This window comes from Populus nigra, chromosome 15 (assembly GCF_951802175.1).
Source record: "Populus nigra chromosome 15, ddPopNigr1.1, whole genome shotgun sequence".
In the NCBI taxonomy this organism is placed as follows: Eukaryota; Viridiplantae; Streptophyta; class Magnoliopsida; order Malpighiales; family Salicaceae; genus Populus; species Populus nigra.
This window is the reverse complement of record NC_084866.1, coordinates 13,584,421-13,611,970: the sequence shown is the minus strand read 5'-3', so window position 1 is coordinate 13,611,970 and position 27,550 is coordinate 13,584,421. Positions and strand designations below refer to the sequence as shown.

The following is a 27,550-nucleotide window of genomic DNA, read 5'->3' as shown; positions in this document are numbered from 1 at the left end:
AACCCATACGGGTTGATTTAGAGCATAACACCCAAGTTACACATCAAGAAAATAAATCTAATTTTTTTAAAAAATAAATTCAAAATCATGTTGTTTAAATAAATAAAAAATTTGATCAGATTGTTGAATCAATCTAGATTTTTTATTAAATCAATAAAGGTTTTTTTTCTATATTTTTTTTAATATGAACATATTTAAATTCAGGTTAACTAAAAACCAGATCAACTTATCAAATTAACCGAGTTTTAAAATAATGGATTGAATGAATGCCTTTAAAGAGTACAATGAACTAGTGTCATAGAGCTCACTCAACTTGCATGCAAAAAAGAAATCCATGTATTTTTTTTTTTTGGGTAATCCGGGGTGTCCGAGCTAGCTTACGCGCACCACAACTAATCCCCGGATCCACTAAACACCCTGTAAACCCAGTAGGCATGCTGAGCTAAAAAAAAAAAAAAAGAAATCCATGTGTTTAATTAATTAATTCTCGATTCTCCAACTTGTTTCAACAAACTTGTTCATTAGCGTCCATTGAATGGATTGATCGGTTCATGAGATTATAAAATAGATTTAATTAAGCATGGGAGGTGCCGACAGCTGCTTTTCTTCAGCAAGAACGCACTTCTGTCAAATAAAGAATATAGATCAACTTGATCATGCATGTTGTAGAAAGAAAGAAAAAATTTGCAGCTATGAAAATCAGACGCACAGAGAGAAGGAACCGAGAGAAAAAATGGCCGAAGACCATACCACTGCGAATTGACATTATCGAGGAATAGGAAACATCATAAATTATCAATGTTAAGGATTGAAAAAAAAAAGATATAAATTAAATCATTTATATTTCTTTTTGTTTCATAATAAATATATGTTAAACAACCTATAAATGAAATATTTGTTTCTCAAACTTCTCTCAACCAGAGGTGCAGACGGGAGCCAAGACCTTCCAGATATCAAAATATGTATCCCTTGAAACTTAATAGTAATTAATGTCATATCCATTTTAAGTAAATAGTCATGTAAAATTGGCCTTTTAAAATAAAGACAATTACATTTTAGTTCAAAATTATTGAAGAATATATGATCTCAACTTAACACAATTATCTTGTATTTAATTTTTAATTTAATTAAAGAGAAGAAGATTTTGAGATTCAAACTATAACAACTGTTTGGTTGTTAATTAAAACTATGATACTGTATAAAAATAATCTCAATCAAAAAGCTCATCCGGTGAATATTAATAAATGATTTTATATTAGGAATCTCCAACTTTCTAGATGCATTGTGTGTAAACACATGTTCATCCCCCTAGCTTCAAATTCTTAACTCCACGCACACTCATTCTCTTCCTAAAGATATTAGCGAAATTCAAATTCGTGCCGCCTACAACACCATATATATGCAGTAACCTTACCAGCTACGTCCTCACAAGAGATTGTGGAAAGCAGAGAAGATAGCTAGATATTGTGTACATGAATTTTAATTCCCAAATTCCCTAGCTGGTATACTATATATATATATATATATATATATATATATATATATATATATATATATATTCTGCTGTACATGTACTTGATGCACGACTGTTTATATCATAAATGAATACGGGACTGGCACAAGATCTATATACCTAACAACGGAAGATATATGTTGAACAATAACTGGAAATATCATTTGGAAGAGTTAATGTTTGAATGCATGAATATAAGAAAATTTGAAAATCGTAAGATCATCTTGCTAATTCCTTGAAGTATTTGAATTCTCGTACTCCTATATATCTTCTCATCTTACCAAGTTAGGTATAATATTTAGCAGCTGAGGATATCAGATATGCAATACGTGAAGGAAAATGATCGTAGGGTTTGGAAGAGATCCAATGACTATAGCCTTTGTATAGCACTTTCGTACCCACGTTCTCAGCAAGGACCATCACATTGTCATCCCATGCAATATTCCAACTCATATTCAATGCACTTCATGGTCTGCTGAAAAAAGCACCCCAGAAATTTCATTCATGCACCACCTCTATCATCACTTTATTAATTTGTCTCTCCCCTCTTTCTGTCCAAAATCAAATTATCTAGCCAAAAATATTAGACCAGGCAAAAGTATACGTCAACTTATGAACCATCTATGTCAATCCATATTGGTACAAAAACAATGTAGTTTGGGACAAATAAAAAATAAAAACAACTAAATTAATTTTGTTTTGGATAAAAAAATTAAAAAAAATAAAAACATTAGAGCTGATTTGATTGTGTCTTACTTGAATTTAACCGGGTTAATCAAGTTACGGGTTGATCTGCCAAATTATCTAAATTTGATCAAGTTAATTTTCTAACCAAGTTATAAGAAAATCTAACTAACCCGGTTTATACTTCAAATAAGCAAATCACCGGATTGATGAATCGAGTCGGGATGGTGGTTAGCATGTAAATGCAAATGTCATGGTTATATATCCAATTCTATCACATGCTAATAATAAGATGTTAAAGGGTAATAGGGTATGCTACAAGATTCCATGAATCTGATCCATTTGGAAGTGCTAGTTAGGAGGATTCAGCTAAATGTCCAAAGCTGTCATTGCATGAATGTTTCAATGATTAAGATTTGAGATTGATATTTACAAGTCTCAAGTTTAAATTTTGAAAGACGACACGATATGCTTTGTTTGGTAAACAGAGGGCCGGCCACAGATATAAAAATTAATCCAAGACTCGTTGGGTATAATAATTCTATGAATTTATGGAAAGAGCTTCTCTACATACACTTCCCCTTCCAACTCCGATCGAGTAGTCATAGGTTGTCCAATTCATAGAATTATTAGGAATCTCTCTAAGTGATCAGATAGCAACGTGTAAGAAGCACATGCATCCCCATAATAGATAAAATGAATTATTAATTTGTTAACAAAAGAAAAAGAAAAGGAAAAGAAGAGTAACATGAAAAATAAACCCATATATAATTTATTTATTTATTTATTTATATATCAGACATGCATATAGATTGATAAAAACGAGTTTTATACGTGCACTCACACACGCACATGGATATATAGATACATGTTTAATTATGATATTTGCTTTATGTTATTAATTATCGGGAGAAAAGGACTGAAAATGAAATAAATATATAGAAGCAAAATATATATTCTAAGTATATTTAATGTGAAGTGCGTTTTTAAAATCACTTAGGAATATAGTTTATATTCTCAATTAACATGCAAGCTAATTTAAAAATAAAAATTATTTTTAAAAAAGAAATGTATTCATAAAAAATTCCTATCCCAATATATATCTATTCTCAATTGTTTGATCCACAAATTCTCAGGATAATACTAATTATTGAACACCTTAAATTCTATTGTTTGGTTTATTTATTTTCCAAAAAATTACAGGCGACGAGAAAGAAAAGTACACCAAACTCAAGACAACCAAAAGGTTTGATTTTTCTCCCTAGCAGCAGGGAAGGAGCTAGGAGGCTCCGTGGAGCTAGAGATCCATTGACTCTAACCATAGTCTCCATGCCTCTCTTGGCTTTATAAAAGCATGATTTAATTTTTTCTGCACATTGAGTTGGACCTACATATGTCCTTCCCTTTTTATGCCCATTAATCAAATTCATTGCACCAAATGTCCAGGAGAAGAGCACCAGAAATATTATTCACCTGTGCCCGTTTCCCCCCTTTTATATGGTTTTTTTTTTCTTGGTCAACCAGCAGCTTCGATAATTACCTCTATCAATTTCTGAAATTGACCGGTGCTGCTGGGCTCTAATAAGGTTGCTCTGGTTGACTTGATCGAGTCTACAGTTTTTTGGGGCAGCTAGATGAAAGTTCTTTCTGAATTTGTTGAGTTTTATACCTGATTAATTTTTTTATTTTTTATTAAAAAACAAATACCATAACTATTATGGCCTGATTTTGATTTTCTTACTAGAAATGAAAAATTGTGATGACATTTTAAGACAAATCTACATTTGACTATTCTACTTTCATCTTCTTTTTTTTTTAACAAGTGGATAAGAATTATGTGGACACTTTTTAGAACTAGAACATTGTAATGATTAAAAGTTGAGAGTAATTAACCATAGCTGATTTATTGTTGAGGTGGCTTCTTTCTTCTTTTTTTCAATGAAATGACCATTTAGAAATCGTGGTAGCCCAGCTAATATCATTGGTTAAAAAATATAAATATAAATAAAAAAAATTAAAAAATTAATTAAATTAAAAAAATTGAATTTTTTTTTTTTAAAAACTGAACCGTGAAAAAAAACCAAATCAAACCGATTAAAATTTTGAAAAAACTAACCGGTTCGGTTTTATAAGCCTGAAACCGAAAAAACCAAACCGAACCGAACCCGAACTCGAAAAAACCAAGCCAAACCGAAAAAAATCGAGTCAAACCGGAAAAAAGCGAACCAAACCGGAAACACCAAGCCAAACTGGTTTGAACCGGTTTTTGTCCAAAAAACTAAACCAAACCGAAACCGATCGGTTTGAACTGGTTTCGGTTCGTTCTTTTTTGAATTCAGTTTGGTTACTTTTTTTGAATAAAAACTGAACCGAACAAAAAATAATTAACCTTATAAATAACACTTGCTAAACTCTTCTAGACTCAAAAAATCGACCAGCACTTACATGATTTTCTTCTTAACCTAAGCTAAATATTAAAAAAAATATTAATTTGATCTATTTAAAATAATATATTATTTTAATTTTTATATATATAAAAATTAAAGTTAAATTTGAGTTAATATGCCTAATCATTAAAGACAGTATGCTAAGTTTAATGACTGTGTTATAAAGTAATGTCCAAGTTTAATATTTTACTTAATTTTTATTTTATTTTATTTATACTTAATAAGTCATCATTATAAAATTAAGCTTTTTAAAGTTAATTTTTTTTATTTTTCTTGTTTTGCTTTCTATTATGTTATTTTATGACATGATTAAGTGTTTTATTTTTTTTATTTTATTTTTTATTTTTTCCTTCTACGTTGTTTTAATTATTGGGGATTGATCATTATTGTTTTTTTAGTTTTTTTTTAAGAAGTTTGTCCAATCTCATGATTTTAAATTGACTCGATGTGCTTTATTTTATTATTATTTTTAATTTTATTTTTTAAAATTATATTATTTTGAAATTAAACTTTGTAATTTTTTTTAGCAAAACATTTTTTTAATGGTTATCATTATCATATTGTCTTTTAAAATTTGGTTTAATTAATATCATTATTTTTTCTATTATATAATTAAATGAAATCATCCACTAGTATTTATAACTCTTGCCATTGATTTGTTTTTTCTTCTTGTTAGCGTGCTTGAACATTTTTTTTTTAAATTTGCATTACCAAAAAAATGGATCTAAATCGCAAGAAACACTGGTTACATATCCAGTTATATAACTATAATTACACCATCAATGGAGGCTTTATATTAGAAAATTTCCTTGCTGCTTCCGCCACTGTTCATGAAAGCAAACATCAAATTCACTGCAAAAATTAATGCTATGATGAAAATACCATTGCTTAAAATAATATTTTTTTTTACTTTATAGGAAAGAAGCACATAAAATATGTAAGAGTTTAACGTAGCTAATCATACTCCTCTAAGTTTCCATTTATTTTGAAACCAAGTGCTAATCATCTTATCCCACTCAGTGGGCAATATTTCTTCATGCTCGGGCTAGTTGTCAACTCATCCAAAAAAAAGTCAAGCACACGTATTCAACCTCTTTGATTATCCCCTACTAAAGCTGTTATATTAATCTGTAAAGCAAGGTTGATTAGGGAGAAGATTAGTGAAAAGCTAGACAAATCCAGTCGTATTTTCTCAAATCCCAAGTCCCACTGTCCGATATGAGAAGCTGGAAGAAACGTGACATGACTGTCACTAGATGATGTTGGCCATGGCCATATACAATTAATCCACATTTTGCTAGCTGCAAAATGGGTGCGCTTAGCACAACTTGGTCCTTTAAACCCATCGTACCTTACCTGTCACCTGCATTGTATTTAAACCTCACCTAATTCTGCGGGTTAATATGGTAATCCATCAATCTAGGCTAATTTTGATATCGAATTGATTTTTCATAGATTAACTCGTAGCCTGAAAATCTAATCAAAATATGAATATGAGACTGGATATTTGTTTTAATGTTTATTTAAAAAACCCATCATTTTAATTTTTTTTTAAAAAACTTTTTATTACAACATAATTTTAAATTAATTTTATCAATTTAAATTAACATGTCTAATTTATAATCTAAACTATAGATTTTACTCGGGATTTACAAGACTTTAACATGGAATTTTAATCCTACAATATTTTATATATATATATGTTACGAAAACAAGATGGCAAGAAATATATATGCCGACATTATTATTTCTCTGTCTAGCTAACATATTCTTAGTTTTAGCGCAAAATAGAAATGGATTTAAATATTATACCATTTTCATTGTAAAAACTAAAAGAAAGGAAGAAAGAAACTCTATTTTTATTTGCTTATTGGATACCTTGATGGTCTCCAAGCAATAAATTTACAAGGAATTAGACTTAATTGTCTATATTATTAATTAAATACTTGATTTTATTTGAAAAACTCGTTCTATAATTAATAAATTACATTACATTAATTAAAATATTACATCATTTTCTCATAATACTATAAAAATAAATTTTTTATGTGAAGTTTTTATATATATAAACGTGATACTTGCATCTTTTTTACGAAGAGCCACTCGTGCTATTCTCTTCCATATTATAGGTTTTTATGTTCTACTTTTCCTGTTCCTTCATCTAGCTTAAAAATTAACCATTTATTATATATGAAGCCTACATCTATCACTTATCAGTTGACATGTCGAATTATATAAAAATATTGTAAGATAATTTTGTTTAGTGCCTTCATTTTTATATCCATGCAATGAAGAATTCATGAGGAATTGCTTCAAAAACCATGAACCCGTGTCATAATTTCCCAAAACAACGACGATGAAAGAATAAAATAATACAAGAATGGCAGAGATGGACCATTGGGGCCAAAAAGAAAGAAACGAATAATAATAATAAAACAGTAAAGAGGAAGGATACATTGCATGTTGGCAAAAGCCAATGAACCTCTCTTTCTGCTAACATTTCTTCGCTTCTTTCATACTATATATTATTGACACAGCACTGCTTTTCTTTCAAACATCTAGCCAAGAAAACCAAGCCCTTCTCTTCTTTCTTTCTCTCCTTTGTTTTCTTTTTTTGCCCTACTTTGTTGGGGTTTCAAGTTGTCTACTTTTTCCCACTCTTGGTGATGCATTCAAGCTTACTTGCTTCAGCTCTGATTAGTTTCTTGTTACTTGTTATCAGTTTGTGTGGTTTTTGTGCTGTTAATCAACAAGGCTTCTTCTTCTTCTTCTTCTTCTTCTTTCAGTTGTTTCAGTCATGCCTGCTCTTGTTAACTACGGCGGTAAGTTCTCTTTTTTCCCATTCTTTGGTGTTTTTGGCTTTTGCTTGTGTTTTTTAAGGTTTAGAACTGAATTATGTTTGTTGGGTTGGTGGTGTTTGATTTGAGGTATATTATAATCTTTTCTGTTAGGATTGGATTCTTGGTATGAAAATAGTATGTAAAGAAACCAAGTTGGAATACTTTCTTGATTGGTTGTATGTGTCTGCAAACTACTTAGCTTCGTTTGACTTTGGACAAGTAATTTGAGGTTTTTAGATGGAAATTTTGAAAAAGAGGAAACTTTAGGAGACATGTTGGATTGCTGGTGGTTTACTAGTGAATTCTTGAATGAGAGGATTAGATCCTTGAAGAATTTTTCTTTCTGTTGGAAAATCTTGTAAGAGGCTTCGATTTATTTGAAATAAAAATCGAAGCTTGAATTTTGTTGTGTCTGCTTGCTTCCAGTATTGTCATCTTGAATCTTTTGCGAACTACATAGAATCTTTTAGATAGCTTTAGCTTATTGGATCTGTTGATGGATCTTTCAGGAGATGATGAAATCTATTCTGGGGGCGCTCTCTATGCAAATTCCTCAGACCTTGGTCGATTATATTCAATTGGATCCCGTGTGGATGTATATAGCCCTGCTTGCAAGCGGGCTCGCATTAGTGCCCCATTTCTCTTTGGATCATCTGGGTTTGAACAGAATAAGCGACCATCAATTGAAGTTCTTCCAGATGAATGCCTTTTTGAGATCTTCAGACGCGTTCCTGAAGGCAAAGAGAGGAGTTCATGTGCCTGTGTCTCCAAGAAATGGCTTATGCTTTTGAGCAGTATCCGGAGGAATGAATTTTGCAATAGCAGTGCTGCAGCCGAAGAAAAGGAAACAGTAGCTCCTGTTCGTAATGATGTTGAGATGGTGTCTTGCGAAGAAAACAGGGAAGTTGAGAGTGATGGGTACCTTACCAGGTCCTTGGAAGGAAAGAAAGCAACAGATATGAGACTTGCTGCTATTGCTGTTGGGACAAGCAGCCGAGGGGGGTTAGGCAAGCTTTTGATCCGGGGAAGCAATTCTGTTCGAGGGGTTACTAACCTTGGTCTATCAACAATTGCCCGTGGCTGCCCTTCTCTGAGGGCTCTATCCTTGTGGAACGTTCCTTTTGTTGGTGATGAGGGTCTATTTGAGATCGCCAAAGAATGCCATTTGCTTGAGAAGCTTGACCTTACCAACTGTCCTTCAATTTCCAACAAAGGTTTGATTGCAGTGGCCGAGAACTGCCTGAATTTGAGTTCTTTAAATATTGAATCTTGTTCTAAGATTGGTAACGAGGGATTGCAAACTATCGGAAAGCTTTGCCCCAAGTTGCAGTCGATCTCTATTAAAGACTGCCCTCTTGTTGGGGATCATGGAGTATCAAGTCTATTATCTTCTGCTTCTTCTGTATTGACAAGGGTGAAGCTTCAGGCCTTGAACATCACGGACTTCTCTCTTGCTGTAATTGGGCACTATGGGAAGGCTGTTACAAATCTTGCCCTCAGTGGTCTCCAGCATGTTAGTGAGAAGGGCTTTTGGGTCATGGGTAATGCTAAGGGTTTGCAGAAATTAATGTCTTTGACAATTACTTCATGCCGGGGAATAACAGATGTGAGTCTTGAAGCTATTGCCAAGGGATCCGTGAATCTGAAGCAGATGTGCCTCCGTAAATGTTGCTTTGTGTCTGATAATGGGTTAGTCGCTTTTGCCAAAGCTGCAGGATCTCTTGAGAGCCTGCAATTGGAGGAATGTAACAGGGTTAGCCAATCGGGGATCGTTGGCGCACTTTCGAACTGTGGAGCAAAGTTGAAAGCTCTTAGTCTTGTGAAGTGCATGGGAATCAAGGATATGGCTTTCAGAATGTCGGTGTCCTCTCCTTGCAGTTCTCTTCGATATTTGTCCATTAGAAATTGCCCAGGATTTGGCAGTGCCAGCATGGCTATGATAGGGAAGCTGTGCCCTCAGCTTCAGCATGTTGACCTAAGTGGGCTTTGTGGAATTACAGATGCTGGGCTCCTGCCACTGTTGGAGAGTTGCGAGGCAGGTCTTGTTAAGGTGAATCTCAGTGGCTGCTTGAGTTTGACCGATGAAGTAGTTTCAGCCTTGGCTAGGCTACATGGTGGAACCCTTGAATTGCTGAATCTGGATGGTTGCAGAAAGATCACTGATGCTAGCTTGCTAGCAATTGCTGAAAATTGTCTGTTTCTCAGTGATCTAGATGTGTCAAAGTGTGCAGTCACTGATTCTGGCATTACTATCCTGTCAAGTGCAGAGCAGCTCAATCTTCAAGTCCTATCCTTGTCAGGATGTTCTGAAGTATCAAACAAGATCTTGCCTTGCCTAAAGAAAATGGGCAGGACCCTGGTGGGATTGAACCTCCAAAACTGCAGTTCAATTAGCAGCAGCACAGTGGAGCTGCTTGTAGAGAGCTTGTGGAGATGTGATATCTTATCATAATCAGGGAGAAAAACAGATGCTCATTGACTGAATCAAATCAGTGTAATCAAAGGCATTGAACTGGATCAGGAGGTTGATGAACTCCCGTTTGTCTATACATAGAAGAAGGATAAAATTTCATGTAGTTAGTTGATACGGGTAGTGCAGCGTTCAGCATAGTTTTTGGCCCATCATCAGTGGGTGCTGCTTGGTTTTCTTCCATGGAACTTTGGCAGATCACTTCTCCGTTCTTTTTTTTTCTTTTTTTTGCAGGCTTCCTTCAGACAGAAAGCTTGTGGTAAATGTTTTTCCCCCATTCATGGGAGGCCTCCCCTTTCATGGCCGTGGTTTCTTGAGAATACAGTTACCAAGCTCTAGTCCGGATTCCCACTAGTGGCCACTCCATTTCCTATATCATCCCAGGTCCTTGTGCTTTGCTGGATGTAACATACCCGGTGTTTTAGCTTATGTCTTGCATTACTTTGATGGTTTGTGTCTTGACTAAGCTTTCTTTGTTCCGATCTTTAAGCTTTCTTTGTATCTTTAAGCTTTCTTTGTTCCGATCTATGAAGTCTGCTGAAAACTTTATTGTTTCAAGTGTTTTCTCCAAGAGTCTTTCAGTGCTCGAATCTCTCCTTCGGTGTTGGTTTCGTGGTTATCGTGTGCTCCTCTGTGATCATAGTGTGTTCTCTTTCATTTGCGCTCTCATAAGAGTGGTTTGTTTTGGGCAGTTCTATACTGGGGTGCCTCAGATTTGCAGGCTTTGGCGGTGGCAGCTGGTTCATCCCTTGCCAATGACAACTTGTTTTCGGGTGTTTTTTTTTTCCCACCAAAGTCCTGGTTTCTGTGGTTTCTCTTTGTATATGAATTGTACTCTGCAACTACTTCAATAAAATGTGATATTTCCTTTTCGTTGTGTAATCCATTTCTGTTGAAAGACTATCAAAGCAGAAATCTCCACCACTAATTCTATAAATTCGATCTAAGATGGCCATGATCTCTGGAAAATGGTGGCAGTACTGATTATAGATTACCAAAATATGTTAGAAGCAGTGGTGGCAATGCTTAGATAAGCAGAAACCTGATAAGGTGGTATCAGGATTTGCTGTAGAGGAAGGCAGTCATGTTGGTGGCAGTCTTGGTGGCAGTCACAAGAGAGAACACTGTTTATGCCATCAACAAAAGTTCCATTAAAGTTTCATGGTTAAAAGAGTATTTCTACTATGAGTAATACTTGCAATCAGATTTACTTGATAGTTTCATACCCAAACAAGATTTGGGGAAGTGAGGACCAGAGTTAGTACACCACATACAGCGACTCTACATTGTAGAGGCACAGTTGGAAATTAAACCTTTAAAATGGCTACTGTTTGTCTTTGTCTCCATGGATGGATACTTGTCTATAGCATGTAGAATGGGCCTAAATAATGCGTGCTAGGACTACCGAGAGCAAGTTGTACCAGGACTACTCCCACTCCTAGCTCTACCAGCTATCCTCACTTGTGCTATCTCATGCTAGTGTCTGGTCATATTTAGGTTGCTTGCATGTACCAGTCATCAAGGATTAACTTCCTAGCTGTTAAGGTCTTCAGTATCAGAGAGGATTGTGTTGCTGATGAATGATGATTAAGGCAAGTGAAGACATTATAACTCAAACAAAGTTACAAGTCACTACAGTTAATATACACAAACTAAAGAATAATTAATGCTTCTGTCTGCTATTAGAAAACACACACCTCAGGTCCCTCCATCCCAAGTATCAAATCCAAGATCGTTAAAGCTGCACCCTGAGAAACTGTGGGCTAAAGTTTTTTCCTGTAGATGGTTAGAAATCAGAGGGGCGCAGGCATAGAATCATGAACGTAAATGGGAAAAGGTAGGTAAATTAAAAGCAAAAACAAGTGGAATGATCAAGCAGAAATGGCTAATCTTGTGGCTGGCGATGGAAAAATAAAGGGGTGTCTTTAACTTGGGGGTTAAACTATTTGCCTACTTGCTTGCGTTAAACAGATGATGACAGAAGTACTTAAATAGTCTGAAAAGGGAGTCAAGTCAACCAACAAAAGATGATAAAAAATGTAACTTCAGTCATTCAAATAGAAACATGAACAGGATTGTAACTATTGCTTGAAATGAGCCATCAAAACAAAGCTACAAGGCCAGCTCTGTTGGGACCCCCCAAGCCATACCCCGAACTCAGATTCACTGTATTTTTTGAACTAAACAATTGCATTATATGTGAACATGGAAAGCTACAGGTTCTTAAACGAGAATCATATCATTGTTTCAATAGTTTCCCCCAATCTCTTTGCAGCTCCCTCCTGTGTTTCCTTTTTCCCCATTTGACAAGACTCATGGCTTCGGCGACAGACTCCTCATACGGTATAAGAATTACATTCATTGTGATTCTCTTCTTTTCCCTCACATTTCTCCCTCCTGTCTCAGGTAAAAATTGATCTGGGTTTTTCGGACACTACTAGGCTAAATAACTAACTATTACATCAACAAAAGGGAATTCACAAAAGTCGGTCTTGTTTCAATCTGTGTTGTTTGTGCTTCTTTTTTGGCAGCGGGATCATCAATGCCTTCAAGAGAGAGTGAAGATATGAAGCAAAAGAAAATGGTTCTGGGTTCAAGGCCTCCTCAATGTGTCAATAGGTGCTCTAATTGCAAGCCTTGCATGGCTGCTCTGGTCACTCCTCCCCATCATAAAAACGGTGTCAGGGGACCATCATCATCTAAAGGAGATGAAAGCTATTACCTGCTCTCATGGAAGTGCAAATGCGGAGATAAGTACTTTCAACCTTGAAGTTTGTATACTACCCTAGGATACATTAATGTTAGTATTACATGTAGCTAGACCTAAGTAGTCTCTCCCTAGCATGCCAGGAACCTCCCTCCCTCCCTCCCTCCCTCTCAGGACAGAAGTACTTAGATGTATAATATGGGTGCTGGCTTGCCTTGTCGCAGTGGGTATTCTGTAATTTTTTTCAGGGACATTCAATTATCTTTGATATCTGTCTGGCTATCTCATGAATCTGCCAATACGCAACTGTCATATCTTGAACATTTTAGCATCATGAAAAGCTCTATCCAACCATTAAATGCCTTGAAAAACATGCTACACTAATTATGTCTGCAATTATTTCATGTTTGCTCAGCTTTGGTTTTTATATATAAATATAAAAAAAATAATAGATTAATTATTTTTATTAAAATAATATTGTTTTATTCTTTAAAAATAAAATATTAATGTTGTTTTAGCTATATTTGAACTTTGATTAAATCAATTGAATAATTAAAAATCAATTGAGTGTTATAAAATTAATATATTTTTTTTATTTAGTACCACTTCTGTTCTTATTCCGAAACACCATGCTTCCCTGCCATAGGTCATGTTTCTCCCATTTTTGGACTCGGAGACATGAGACCTCTAACACGTGTCCAGTCCTGCAATATCTTGTCAAAAATTACCTAAATTCAAAATATTCCATTGACAGTGAAGTAACATGGGGTGATTGGTATTGTACTGTAAATTATTTTTTATTTAAAAATATATTAAAATAATGTTTTTATATTGTTTTTATTTTTAATTTAAATTTATCAAAAAAATACTAAAAAAACCATTAATTTAATATTTTTTAAAAATAAATATATTTTGAAAAAAACATTGAAATATAGCTGAAAATGCACTTCTAAACTGTCGCCACATGAGACTTGTGTCCTCTCATGCAAGAGAGCGCCCCCACTTCTCTCCTCAACCATTACAAAAATCCAAAAACTATCTCCTCCAATAAAAAGCTATTGCCAAGGGTTCCGTGTACGGACTTCTCTGATCTACGGAAATGGATTGAAAGGAGAGGAGGAGTGCAGACAAGCTTAGTCAACAGCCATGGTCATGGCAAGGTAAAGCAATGACGACGGTCAGGTAGGCGAGAAGGGGAAGAACGTAGGGAAGGGTTGTCTGGCACGGCCGATTCACGTCGGATTGTAAACCGTCTAGGGAATAAGCAATGGTATCTAACTTCAAGCAGGGATTCTGCTGGCTGTATTTATTTTCAAAATACAGGGGGGTGTTTAACAAAGAAAAATATTTTTCTTTTTTATTTTCAGTTTTCTGTTCATTTATTAAGAACGATGATGAATTTTTTCAACAAAATAAAAATACATTAAAATCACAACTATTTTTCAATAATCGAATTGCGGGGTATTAATTTTATTTTATTTTGATTAAGAGTTATCAAAGGGAATTATATCATCAACTGAAAAATATATCATATTTATAATAAAAAATAAATTTATGATACTAACTAAAAATGAAAAGGATAAAAGACAATAATTTTAATTTTTTATATTGTTTATATATAAAGAAAAAAAATCATCGATATGTCTTGTCTTCATTTTTTTTTTAAAAAAAATCTCCGAATAGATTCAATATAAATTTGAAAAGCTAGCATCTATACAGAGGAACTTTGATGACTTTCCTGAACATTAGGATTTCCTTCACATCCAGACTCTGCTTTTGAGAGGGGGCTGGTGCTGGTACACAGGCCCCTCTCTCTCTCTAGGACATGGTAGGGGGACAAGCAAGGGTTACAAATAGTGCGTCATCTCAACGTTCAAGTTCTAAAATACAATAGATTTCACATCAGACAAGTCATTTGTAATTTACAAACATTATTATAATATATGACCCAGGAACAAGTACACTGGCATGCCATCAGTGCGTATTTCTGGCAGTTCTGTCGGCAGGATTATCTTCCTTTTTGCCCTTCTTCTCACTGATTTGCTTCACACCCAGAAGACTGGATCAGCAAGTCATTGTTCGAAGCAGGCAGGAAGTTTTGCACCCTCTGGTGGTTTCCAGATGATATTTTCTAGCTTAGTGCAGAAATTCTTGTAGAACTGCAAAGAAAAGTAAATGGTATAGGTTTTGCCAGTATTGAAGGATAAATGAAGTGATAGCCTGCGATGCTATTACAAAATCTGAATATATATATAATAGCAACAATAGTAACAATAGCAAATTGATCCACCAAGGTCGACAAATTAAAGGGCCTTTAAACTTTTATCAAGATAGCAAACACTCGTAAAATCATGCTAGCTGTCTCACTTCAGATACCTGGGTGAAGGAAAAATTCTATAATATGCGTGAGCTATCCATTATATCATTAGAGCAGGCAGACAAGGAGAAGATGTTAATTTATGTCGAAAGGAGATTCTTAGATTTATTAGCTAACCATAGGAAAATGGGGTTGAAAATTAATCAATTTGTAGGTTAATATTAGAGCTTCAAATGATCCAAACATGGAGAACAGGCTGTGATACGTTGTCAGATGTGAAATAGCCTGTATATGACTTCGTATGCACGTATATAAGGTCCAGTGAATGTGCATTTTAACAGTGAAAGCCCAAAAATACTGTGCTGAGGCCATGAGATAAGACATAGCAAACATGATCATAGAATAACAAATGAAAAATGAAAAACATATAACAAGCCTGCATTTTTTTCCCTTTTCAGAACTAACCAGCCTATATTGCTAAAATGATATTTTATTTAAGTTGCCTTGGATTCTGCACATTTAATTCCAGTAGGTTACTCTACAAGCTTCTGCTGATAGGTATAGCACATGCGTTTGCAGACATCAAGCTCACCCTTCACCCCATCTTTTCCCATGGTTAGATGGGTAGTATCATGCATATGGAGAGTTAGCAAGCATTATCATAATCTTAAAAACAAAGAAAATAGAGTGATTGATTGATTTCTAGATGACGGGACAAAAATTTAAGGATTTAAATGAATTCACCTTGTGATATTCAAGAGTTTCCCCAGAAGCCTTCCGAGCATCTACCATGAAAAGTGATGGAGCAACTTCATAAACCTAAGCATGAATGACAACTGATTTTAGTATAGTTCTTATTCTGAAACCACTGGCACCTAGTTTTTTCAGATTATAGAATTTGGAGAAAGAGAGATATGAAATGAAACCTAGGAAGTTACCTCCAGAACAACTGCAAATTGTCCAGCCTTGTTTTCAGATACTCCTTCAAGTCTTGTCTGTAAGAATTTTTATTTTTTTTCCAATGTCAATAGAAATGAAATGAAGAAAAGATCATCAAATCATATTGATATCCAACACATCAGAACCCAATGAACCAATATCATTAACCGCTAAGCTGTTGCCAGATCAGCTCAGTGGCTGAATTTTCTGGCAACCATTTTTTTGTAGCGGCATGAGCTTGCCTGTGTAATTAGCTTTGTTACTTCGTGGTTTGTATTTTCTCTTTATGAGCAACACTTCCAATTCTTCTCTTATCAGTACAACCTCCCATTTTCAGATAAAGGGGAAAAAAATGTTTCCAGGTAATATCCATAGAAATTGCTCAACTAAACCATGCAGTTTTGAGAAGAATTGAGCTACTTGAGACACACAGGCAACTTATTGGTGGTTACTACCAAACTGGGACACATGCAGAACACAATTTGTGGCAGAATAAAAGCACAGAGGACCAAGAACGTCACTGATGATGTTAAATAGGGACTTCATACAAATATAACAAATCAAGTTTTACCTTGTAATTTCGTGTGTGGACCTTGAGATTCATTGATTCTGCAACTGCTTCAATTGCTGAAATTATATCTTTTGCAGGTTTGCGTGATACAAAACGAGTTTGTCGTTTTATATAATCCTGTCAGATGAAAAGTGCATCATCAGCCTAGACACATAAAGGCACTTTGAGATGTTTTAAGAAAGTGCTTGAACCAAAGGAAAGGATCTAATAACCACAGCAACTACATAGAAATTAAGCAAGGCGCAAAACGATGCAACAAGATTAATATATTTCACCATTATAATGGCAATGGTGGTGCTGGATATCACAGATAACATTTTCACAGATGGAGAGTTCAGGAAGTAGGACACGTGACACTTGATCGTGTCTCCACTATCTTAATGTTTGCTTTTCTTTTATCAAATTAACTTAGCCTTGCACAAAATTCAACTCCGGAACCATGCACTAGAACAGGCTAGATACTATTTTTATCCATAAATTGCAGCACAACACTGAAACTACCTGACGTCTGTCGAACAACGCTGATAGGTTCAACCCTTGAGACAGGGTAATCATCTCAAATGCATTCATTACCAGAGGGCCACCTTCATTGTTCTCCAATTGCTCTGCTACATATTGATCCTGTATTCCCAAGAATTACCAAGTAGAAAGAGAAGTAAAGAGCTTAAAAGGCAGAAAAAAAAAATGTCTGAAGGCCATCATAGAACATTATGGTACCATAAAGAAAAGAACCCACTGAAAAAGGGGGGTATCAGATGATGCATGTTACAATGCATTTGTAATGTTAGCATACACTCAACTTCAGAATTTGGTAGGCTTGCATTAGATGCATGTTACAATGCATTTGTAATGTTAGCATACACTCAACTGCGGAATTTGATAAGCTTGCATTAGTATTTTGAAAGTGATGATACCAACCTCAATGTCATCAAAAACAGCATGAACATCATCCAAATTCACTTCCTCGTCTTCCCTATGTCCAACAGGCTCATAGTTTTTCTGAAACCATGGATGTTTTTTAATTCCCTCAATCCCTATACGCTGCAGCAACAGGGAATAGAATTTTTTCAGATGAATACAATCTCATGGATATGAGGTGTTCTTAACTGATATTCAAATCCTGACTAATAATAAGTTTCAGACATGATGTGATTCAGATCACAACAGTTTTGCAAGTAGGCATTTAAGTTCCAGTGCAATGTCCCAGATCAATTACAAGGTGGATAGAAGGAAGTAAAACACTCACAGTTTTAGGATTGGGATTGAGTATCTTATCTATCAATGCTTTCGCCCCAGGGGAAAACCAAAATGGACACGAATATTCCGCAGCATTTATCTATGCATCAACCAGAAAACACAGTTAGGAATTGCCACATTATGCTTGGGGAAATTATAACTACATAAAGAATTCAAACTTGGCACAACAAGCAAGATTATGCTTTCAGGAATGGAACTAGGTGAACATGGGCTTTTTCACCATTCCCATGCAAGGTTAGGAGAAATGCAAGGGTATCAGTGCATGTTTGGAACTAAAACCTCCAAAAAAGGTGCTCTTGATAAAAACTTGTGCAAACAGAACTACAAGTGAAGAAAAAGAACAAGTGTGGCTGCTTGAAAAGCTTTCAATCTGCAAATTTTGAAAACTTTGTAATGAATAGAAGTGTCCTTGCAGAACTTGATAATAAGTTAGTGAATGATTGCACAAAAGGGAGTTTTAAAAGAATAAATAATTGACAAATACAAAGCACTTTGTTCACTTGTTCAATTCCTCCCAAGAAAAGAAAGCTAACCTTTCGGTACAAGGTTGGAAGGTCTGTCTCCTCAAATGGAAGATATCCAGCCATTAGAACAAAGAGGATGACTCCACATGACCACACATCAGCAGCAGCCCCATCATAACCTTGGTTACCAAGCACCTGATAAGCAGTTGTTTACTGTAAGAAATTGTGTTAAGAAAACAGAGGAACAATAGTGCACCAGGAAAAAAATGGAAAAGGTTGCATTTATGTTTCAACTACATGAAAATGCAAATGACTTTCTATAAGAAACAGTGAAGCTGCAGATGAGCCATGCAGAAAAGTTCGTATATAGCAGATGGGAGGAAAAAGTTCCACGGAGAATAAATTAGGTTCAAAAGATCAGCAGCCAATCAACTCAAACATGGTGATGTTCAGTTTTCCACCATCAATATTATCCTCAGCTCAATACAGCATTGTACTTACGTATGAATACAGCAACCCTTTCTCCATAACAGGGAACAAAAGAACAAAAACAGAGAAATATTCTATGTAAGGGATGCATCTCAGGAATAAAAACCATACAACAGTCCAGGGTGTCAAATATTGGCATAGATGGAAAAATTATTGTAATAGAATAGAAAACGTTGGCAAAGGCACAAGAGACCAAATCATATATTTCCTCTTTTCCACTTGAGAATATACCTCAGGTGCAACATAATTCGGGGTTCCACATGTCGTATGAAGAAGTCCAACCCCCTGCATGCAAGTAGAAACAATCACAGACAAACACAGTGAGACAGAGATGAAATTTGTGTGTGCGTGCCCGCATGTGTGTATGTTTTATTGAAAGTAAGATAGCCATATGCTTACTTTCTGCGGCAACGCACTCAATCCAAAGTCAGAAACCTTCAAATTTCCAAATGCATCAAGAAGAAGATTTTCAGGCTACACATTAAAAAAAAAACAAAGTCGATCACAGCAGGCCCAATCACAAAACAAAGAACTCAAAATAGCAACTAAACTGCCCAATATATCCACCTTCAGGTCTCTGTGGTACACCCCCTTGCAATGACAATGAGCAACTGCATCAATAAGCTGCTGAAAATACCGTCTCGACTCGTTCTCCTCAAGTCTTCCTTGATGAACCTATCATCCAATCCAATCCATCCACATTAAACAACAACAACAAAATCCCTTCACTTATTAGCTAATTATCCGTTAAAACGAAAAAAAACAGCAATCATTTCCTGCTCAAGAATCTAAAAAAAAAAACTTACAATTTTATCAAATAATTCTCCTCCAGTAACAAACTCTAGAATTATATATATCTTCGTCCGGCTCGCCAAAACCTCGAATCCAATCAATCAATCAAAATAATTAAGCAATAATACCTAACAAGAATTTAAAAAAAAAATTAACAATATAATTACCTCATGCAGCATAACTATGTAAGGATGTCTGACAAGCTTCATGATCGATATCTCTCTTTTTATCTGCAAGCTCAAAAATTTAACCTTATTTACCTCCTCCTGCTAGCCTAAAAAACAAAATTGAGAAAAGGAGAGATTAAGGAGTAATTAGTAACCTGATCAACCATTCTGTGCTTAAGAATGGCGGATTTAGAAAGAATCTTCATGGCGACACTCTCTCCTGTTTCTCTATTTTGAGCAAATTTGACCTTGGCAAAGGTTCCTTCACCAATTGTACGGCCAACTTCATATTTTCCTACCTTTCTCGTTACTTTCTTCATCATTATAAATTATAATTACGATCAGCTCATTCTTTCTTTTCTTTTCGCTCTCAATTATCGAATATTCAAAACAGCATGGATCAATTTCTGTGTTTGGTTACAGTGAGAGAATGAATGTTCTATAATAAGAATAAAATTAAGATAGGAATGAATGCTACTAATGGAAGTAAATACACATATTCAGGCGAGAATCGAATCTCACCGGGAAATGGAACCGCCGGATCGTGCGGAGTGTTTTTTGGGGATTTTTTTTAAACATGGATGGAGCTCTGATAGGGAGGTGGGGTTGGGTTCGTTTGGTTTGATTTGATTGGGTTGGGTTGGGTTAGTCTTGGTTCGGGTTTTTGATAACTTATAAATTGGAAATGCACAATTTAATTCATAACATAGTAATGAACTAGATTATTGGTACCACTAAAAGTGAAATTATTTTTAAAAAAATATATATATATTTAAGTATTGTTAATGTATTTTCTAATAAAAAAATAATTATGAAATCAAAATATGATATATATATATAGGATGATTTTTTTTAAACATTGAGATGATATATTAGAACGACCCGGGTTAACTTGTCAAATCTTTAACTCGGATCATGAAATTATGATAATTCTATAAAAAACAAATCAAAATCAATTATGAAATTCAATTCTCAATCAATCCAATATTAAAAAAAATAAAAACATATATATTAAATTAAAAATAAAAACAAAGAAAATACATGAGTTAACTTATGTTAAATTATCAAGTCCACGACCCAGGTAATGAGATAGGGATAACACTATAGAAACAAATCAAAAAAAATATGAAATTTGATTTCCAGTGCATCCAATGTTAAATAATTAAATCTTAAAAAAATCAATTAAAAAAAAACTCAAGTTGATTCAAACTAACTTGCTAAACACTCTATGTGAGTAATAAGATTGGGATAACTTAATAAAGAAAATTAAAAAAATCATGAAACTTTATTTACGACGTATTTAATGTTGAAGGTTGAAATCGAGAAAAGAAAGATAAATTCATGATATCAAAATAACTCTACATAAAGAAAATTTGAAGAAAAAACATATGAAACTCAATTTCCAAAAAAATATAACATTAAAGAATAAAAATAAAAAATAAAAAATTAGACTGAGTTATTTGAGGGTGAAATTGAAAAAAATATGTATATTACATTAAAAAATAACTAAAAAATAAACCAAGTCAATTTGAATCATTCTGTCAAACTTGTAATTGGAGTCATGATATGTGAATAACCCCATAAAAAATAAATCAAAAGAAAAATTATGAAGCTTGGTTAAAATTCAATTAAAAATAAAATAAAAAAAATAAACAGAATCAACCTTAATCAACATATTAAACCCATAATACAGGTTGGATAGGGTTTTTTTGAGTTCAATGAACAAGGTTATACTATTAATATTACAGGGGCTATTTAGTTATAAATACAATGAAAAACATGTAAATAATGTTTTCTGTTTTTTCACCAAAGCTTTGAGCATGTAAGGTTTTATAAAGTTATGGAGTTGATGATGTAAAGTATAGTTTTTCATGAAGGCAAAGTGATAAAATAATTCTCTATTGTTTTTAACAATAAAATTAAATTTAGTTTTACCAAATTAAATAAATACTAAGATATTTTTTTTTTGATATAGTGATAATTAAACCAAACTATCTCTGGTCCTGTTTATTTTTGTATTTTAAAAGTGTTTTTGAAAAAATTTAAAGTTTTTTTATTTTTTTCTTTGTTTCAAGTTAATATTTTTTTGATATTTTCAAATTATTTTTGATATACTAAGGTTAAAAATAATTTTTTAAAAAAATATTATTTTGATATATTTTTAAATAAAAAATGCTCTAAAAAACATATTAATATGAAATTCACCTTAGAAGATGTTGTTTTTCATGCTCTAGGTAATTTTATATTTTAATTATTCTTTCTACTTAGTTTTAGGGTTTTGTCAAGTTGTTTTTTTTTTTGTTTTTTTGTCAGGACAGTTGGTGTGTTGATTTTTTATCCAATAATTGAACTGTTGACTTCTACAAAAAATATCAAACCTTCCTCTTTATAATTTATAATACTTTTCTCTACCTACCCCTTTTTATAGGGTAGGGCTAGTTTAGAGCTGTAATTTTAAGGAAAAAATAAGAAATCCTAGTTTTATCCAAGGTGTAGATATTTTGGGTAAAGGTTGAATAATGGACGGAGCAAGGACAACACGAAGAGACATGAAAAGTTGAGAAGGTCAGTGCTGCTCGTATTCTATTGGCAAGACGAGAGAGAACCAGACAGATTTATCTTTCCATGATGGAAACCAGGGGCGACCTGATTTGATGAAGTTGTGATTGTTTGTATTATTATTAGCATGAAAATGCTTCTTGAGGTCTTGGCTTTTACTGGCAAATCACAACGCATCTCCTTCACACAGTTTACCGGGAATTTTCATATCTATATATCTCTCACGATCCACAGTGGAACCACTAGATTTCCATGGATACAAATGCTGCAAGTTTATCTTTCTTCATTTAGGAATATTTTTGGATATTGTTGCTGGATGTCCCAATTGATTGTGCCATCCCCTTTTACCTGGCCTGGATTTTTTTTTTCTGTTTTTCTCCGCAGAGATTGATCGGAGTAGCGTCATGGGCTCCTCCTCGATTTCAAGATGTATTTCTCATTGGAGAAGGAGGAGGAGGAGAAGGAGGAGGGTGCTGATGATACACAAGATGTTTAAATAGAATCAATTTACACCTTTTAATACTAATTTAACACGCTACCTTTAAAAAAAATGCATATTCTTTTTCTTCTTTTTGTTGTTTGATCTTGGAGTCTATTTGATATTATAATATTATAGTAATTTTTTTTTAAAAGTATTTTTTATATAAAAATAATATTTTTTAATTATTAAAAAAAAATTCGAAGAGAATGCAAATTGCCGAACTCCATGGCACTAAAAACCAGCATTCCTTTAGCTTTCACAAGTGTACTCCCTCAGTCTCAATTCATATGCTATCATTTTCGTCAATAAAATAATATTTTCATTAATTGTTTTTGTTTTTAACCTCGACAAATCAAAACAATGAAGAATTAATACTAAAAAAATAATTTAAAAATAATAAAAATAAAAATAAAAATAGCTGGAGAAGTAATTGTACAATTCTCAACTTCCTTTTCCTATAAAGTATAAATTGAAAATTCTTCTCCCATCATTAATTATACATAATTATTTTCTTCAAATGCAGTGGACTAATATCACCCGGAAGCACTCCTTCCAATGTCCTCCTTTTTATATACCATGTCAGGTATTAGCTTAGGTGATCAGCATCAAGTCATTCCGGGTTAAACTAGAGTGTGAGTGGCATGCCTCAACTTAATCAAGAAGATTTTTTATGTTAATGATTTTTAATTTTTTGCTTTTTTATTTTTTCATCTATCACATTATTATTTTAGCTTTAATCTTATTTTTTCTAGATAATTTGTATTGTAAAATGAATATAATTTTTATTTCACTCACAAAATCATTTGAAACAAGAATTTTCCATGCATCAATGTGGAATTGATATAGACTAATATCTAAAACAATTCAAAAAAATGCTAGAAACTCCCGTGTCTTATTCAGCGAGAAATCATGTATATTTATATTGGTTGCAGTACAAGTACAATTAAGGAGGGGATGAATTACAGCTGTGTAGTCTATCAATTACAGCTGTGTGGTCTATGGAATGTACATGGAAGGAAAGTAATTAACTCCTGTAATCAAGGTGTAATTTCATCTGCTGATTTGTCGTGGTCTGTTATTGCATGAGCTGATGTGCCGTGATCTGCAGATTGTATTTCCATAATATGCCCCTTCAAGATTAACGGGGATGAAATCACGTTGAACTTGTCTCTTAGGAAGGCAAATCGGGCGGACACAATTGGTTTAGTGAGCCCGTCAGCAAGCTGGTCTCTACTTGAGATGAAGCGCACGTCAAGAGTTTTCTGGTGAACTTTTTCCCTGACAAAATGATAGTCGATCTCCACGTGCTTAGTGCATGCATGGAAAACTAGATTGGCCGTGAGATATGTGGCACCGATGTTGTCACACCATAGAATGGGGCACTGGACTAAAGGAATGCCAATTTCTCGCAGTAGGGATTGCACCCAAAGAGATTCAGCAGTGGCATGTGCAACTGCGCGGTACTCGGCTTCGGTGCTGGAACGTGCCACAGTTTGTTGCTTCTTGGAGCTCCATGAGATTAAGCTGTCATAAAGATATATGTAGAAACCTGAGGTGGATTTTTGATCATCTAGACAGCCCGCCCAGTCAGCATCGGAGTAGATAGAGAGCTGTGTGGAGGTGCTTGGCTTAATAAGTAATCCGAAATGAATTGAAAACTTGAGATAACGTAGGATTCTTTTCACAGCTGTCCAGTGTTCATCAGTAGGTTGGTGCATGAATTGGCAGACTTTGTTAACTGCAAAGGAAATATCTGGTCGAGTCAGGGACAAATACTGTAATGCTCCCACTACACTGCGGTAATTGGAAGGATTTGAATAAGGTGCACCCGAGACCAAGGATAGTTTCTGTGAAGAGGACATTGGTGAAGAGACCGGTTTGGCATCCACCATATTTGTGCGCTGGAGAAGGTTGAAGATGTACTGGCTTTGCGAGAGAAGAAGACCTTCGGCGAGCTGATGTGCTTCTATGCCCATAAAATATTTGAGGTGTCCAAGGTCTTTGACAGCAAATTCTTGGCTAAGATTGGTGATCAGTTGGGAGATAGCCAGTGGATTTGATCCAGTGATTAGGATATCATCAACATAAACAAGTAGGAATAATGAAGCTGGCCCGTGTCTGCAAATGAAAAAAGAAGTGTCGGAGCAGGAGTTCATAAAACCGAGAGAGAGTAAGTGCTCTTGTAGGCGATGATACCAGGCTCATGGAGCCTGTTTCAGGCCGTAGAGGGCCTTATGTAGTCGGCAAATATGATTGGGAAATCGAGGATGCACATAACCAAGAGGTTGGTGCATGTAAACTTCTTCAGATAAGTTGTCGTGAAGGAAGGCGTTTTGTATATCAATCTGATGTATCGGCCACTGATTGGAGACAGCATAGCTGAGCATGACGCGAATGGTGGTAGGTTTTACCACAGGGCTGAACGTGTCATCGAAATCGATTCCTGGTTGTTGATGATATCCCTTGGCGACAAGTCTTGCCTTTCTCCGTTCAAGAGAACCATCAGACTTGCGTTTGGATTTGAAAATCCACATGGAGCCAACTACATTGAGACCAGGTGTGGCAGGGATTAAAGACCATGTGCCATTCCGCATGAATGCTGTGAATTCTTCATCCATCGTTGCATGCCATTCACGATGTTTTGAAGCTTCTGAATAGCAGGTTGGTGATTCTGGAATGGTACCTGTTACAAGAAAAGTTTGTGGTAGGGGATACCGAACAGTTCCATTAGGATTCTTCTTTGGTTTCACGATATTGTGTTGAGATCATGTGACCATCTGATGAGGACGATGCACAGGGAGTTCTGCAGCAACTGATATGTGTTGGGTTGACTTTGGTGTGGGAGCAAAGTCGGTGGTAGGGGTGGAGGAATTTATGTCGGGTGGTGATATGTTTTGGGAAGGAGGAGGGACAGAGGGGGATGAAAGGAATGGTTGAGGATAGGAAGGAGGTGTTGTTGGCGGGAATGAAGCTGGTGTAGGGGTAGTGTTAGGCTGTGGTGTCGGGCTGTGATTGATATTGTTTAAAAGAGAGGTAGGGAGAGTTCTATATGAGTTGGATGGAGGCTGAGACGGGGATGTATTTGAATTAGCAAAGGGAAAAGACCCTTCATCGAATACCACATGCCTTGAGACAAATACCTTCCCAATGGATGTATCAAGACATTTAAAACCACGGTGAGAGTTGCTATACCCAAGGAAGACGCAACGTTTAGATCGAAAATCAAGTTTGTTGCGATTGAAAGGACAAAGAAAAGGAAAACAGGCACACCCAAAGATTTTTAAGGATGAAAAATCAGGAACATGATTGTAGAGTCTTTCAAGTGGTGACATGCCAAGGGGGGAGGTAGGAAGACGATTAATGAGATATGTGGCCATGAGAAAAGCGTTATCCCAATAAGTGTGAGGAACATGACTGTGAGATAAGAGGGAGAGACCCATTTTAACAATGTGACGGTGTTTCCGTTCAATAGATCCATTTTGTTGTGAAGTATGGGGGCAGGAGATTCGATGTTGAATGCCAATTTTTGTAAAATATGTGTGAAGAGAGCGATACTCCCCACCCCAATTGGTTTGGATAGATTTTATCTTATAATTAAATTGGCGTTCAACAAGTTTTTGAAATGAGCAAAAAATGGGCATGACACTGGATTTATTGGGGATTGGATATAGCAATGTGAATTTGCTAAAATGATCAACAAATGAAACATAGTATTTATTGCCAGTTGTGGACATGAAAGGGGAGGGACCCCACACATCAGAGAAAATTAATTCAAGTGGTTGATTAGAAACTGATTGAGAGCTAGAAAAAGGAAGGAGATGACTCTTTCCTTGTTGACAAGCTGAACAGATACCCAGAATTTTATTAGATGAAATAGGTAAAGAAAATTTTGAAATGAGATGACGGACAGTTTGATAGGACGGATGTCCCATTCAGTAGTGCCAGACATCAAGAGGTACTCGTTGAGATAGGTAGGCTTGTGGACGGTTTATTGATGTCATGGAGGTTGGAAAAATGTAAAGGTCGTCTTTAGGTTTGCCGCGCAGAAGAACTCTCCTCGTTGCTTCGTCCTTCACAAAAAAAAGAAGAGGAGTGAAATTCAATATAAACATTATTATCTCTTCTGAATTGACTAACAGAAATTAAATTCTTTTGAATCTGCGGCACATGCAACAATTTATTTAAAGTAAAAGAAGTTGTTGGTGTGGATAGAGTTGTAGAGCCAATGTGTTTTATAGGCAAACCTGCCCCGTCTCCAACATGAATTTGGTCGTTGCCAAGATAAGTGTCTGACTGGAGAGACAAGTTGTTGAAGTTGTTGGTGAGGTGATTTGTGGAACCAGTATCCGGATACCAGTTGGTATCATGAGGTGGTGAGGAAGTTGCCATGTAAGCTGCCATGTGAGGAGAAGTGCCTTGGTAGGCATGATCAAATCTGTAATGACATTGGATGGCAGTGTGACCAAGTTTGCCACAGATCTGGCATTGTAGTCGCGGATTAGAGGAGTAGTTTGGAGGTGGACCTCTTCCTTTATAGCCACGTCCCCTTCCTTTATTATTGGAGCCAGAGGACTGATGCTGAGGGAGACGTTGGTGTTGTGTATATCTTCCAACACGTGATCTGTGGTCATTTCTTGTGGCCATGTTCACCGAGTTAACAGAGTTATCAAATGAATTTGTTGTTGTTCCAGACGTAGTTCAAATGCAAGAAGATGATTAAACATGTCTTCTGAGGTCATTTTGTCAATTTGAGTGGAAATTGAGGTGACAATAGCATCATAAGAGGTATTAAAACCACCAAGAAGATAAACTGTAAATTCATTGTTTTGAAGGGGTTGTCCGATGGCTACCAA

At 35.1% G+C, this 27,550-nt stretch overlaps 3 protein-coding genes across 3 annotated transcripts; 2 read left to right on the top strand and 1 right to left on the bottom strand.

The window, feature by feature from the left end:
- The first annotated feature begins 7,104 nt into the window (after window positions 1–7,104).
- Window positions 7,105–10,836, top strand: LOC133674502 (EIN3-binding F-box protein 1-like). Its single transcript, XM_062095638.1, has 2 exons — window positions 7,105–7,466; window positions 7,994–10,836. Exons 1-2 carry the CDS (start codon window positions 7,442–7,444, stop codon window positions 9,934–9,936), a joined length of 1,968 nt encoding a protein of 655 aa, XP_061951622.1. The 5' UTR covers window positions 7,105–7,441; the 3' UTR covers window positions 9,937–10,836.
- Window positions 10,837–12,148: 1,312 nt separating this feature from the next.
- Window positions 12,149–13,081, top strand: LOC133673730 (EPIDERMAL PATTERNING FACTOR-like protein 8). The gene is made up of 2 exons (XM_062094604.1): window positions 12,149–12,360; window positions 12,486–13,081. The coding sequence occupies exons 1-2, from the start codon at window positions 12,270–12,272 to the stop codon at window positions 12,722–12,724; spliced, it is 330 nt and encodes a 109-aa protein (XP_061950588.1). The 5' UTR covers window positions 12,149–12,269; the 3' UTR covers window positions 12,725–13,081.
- Window positions 13,082–14,293: 1,212 nt separating this feature from the next.
- LOC133674503 (CBL-interacting serine/threonine-protein kinase 24-like) lies at window positions 14,294–20,312 on the bottom strand. The gene is made up of 15 exons (XM_062095639.1): window positions 20,180–20,312; window positions 19,813–20,064; window positions 19,658–19,720; window positions 19,505–19,576; window positions 19,266–19,373; window positions 19,098–19,172; window positions 18,930–18,983; window positions 18,279–18,404; window positions 17,735–17,824; window positions 17,407–17,529; window positions 16,990–17,109; window positions 16,489–16,605; window positions 15,917–15,973; window positions 15,723–15,797; window positions 14,294–14,820 (listed from the first exon to the last, which is right to left on the bottom strand). Exons 2-15 carry the CDS (start codon window positions 19,978–19,980, stop codon window positions 14,734–14,736), a joined length of 1,335 nt encoding a protein of 444 aa, XP_061951623.1. The 5' UTR covers window positions 19,981–20,064; window positions 20,180–20,312; the 3' UTR covers window positions 14,294–14,733.
- Window positions 20,313–27,550: the final 7,238 nt, after the last annotated feature.

Excerpts from the sequence above, each read along its gene's own strand:
- LOC133674502 (XM_062095638.1), top strand. The coding sequence starts at position 7,442 with ATGCCTGCTCTTGTTAACTACGGCG. Across the intron at positions 7,467-7,993 it reads TGCTCTTGTTAACTACGGCG|GAGATGATGAAATCTATTCT; the intron begins GTAAGTTCTCTT and ends TGGATCTTTCAG.
- LOC133674503 (XM_062095639.1), bottom strand. The coding sequence starts at position 19,980 with ATGATGAAGAAAGTAACGAGAAAGGTAGGAAAATATGAAGTTGGCCGT. Across the intron at positions 17,530-17,734 it reads TCAATCCCAATCCTAAAACT|CGTATAGGGATTGAGGGAAT; the intron begins GTGAGTGTTTTA and ends CTGTTGCTGCAG. Across the intron at positions 15,798-15,916 it reads AATTTGCAGTTGTTCTGGAG|GTTTATGAAGTTGCTCCATC; the intron begins GTAACTTCCTAG and ends ATTCATGCTTAG.
- LOC133673730 (XM_062094604.1), top strand. The coding sequence starts at position 12,270 with ATGGCTTCGGCGACAGACTCCTCATACGGTATAAGAATTACATTCATT. Across the intron at positions 12,361-12,485 it reads ATTTCTCCCTCCTGTCTCAG|CGGGATCATCAATGCCTTCA; the intron begins GTAAAAATTGAT and ends CTTTTTTGGCAG.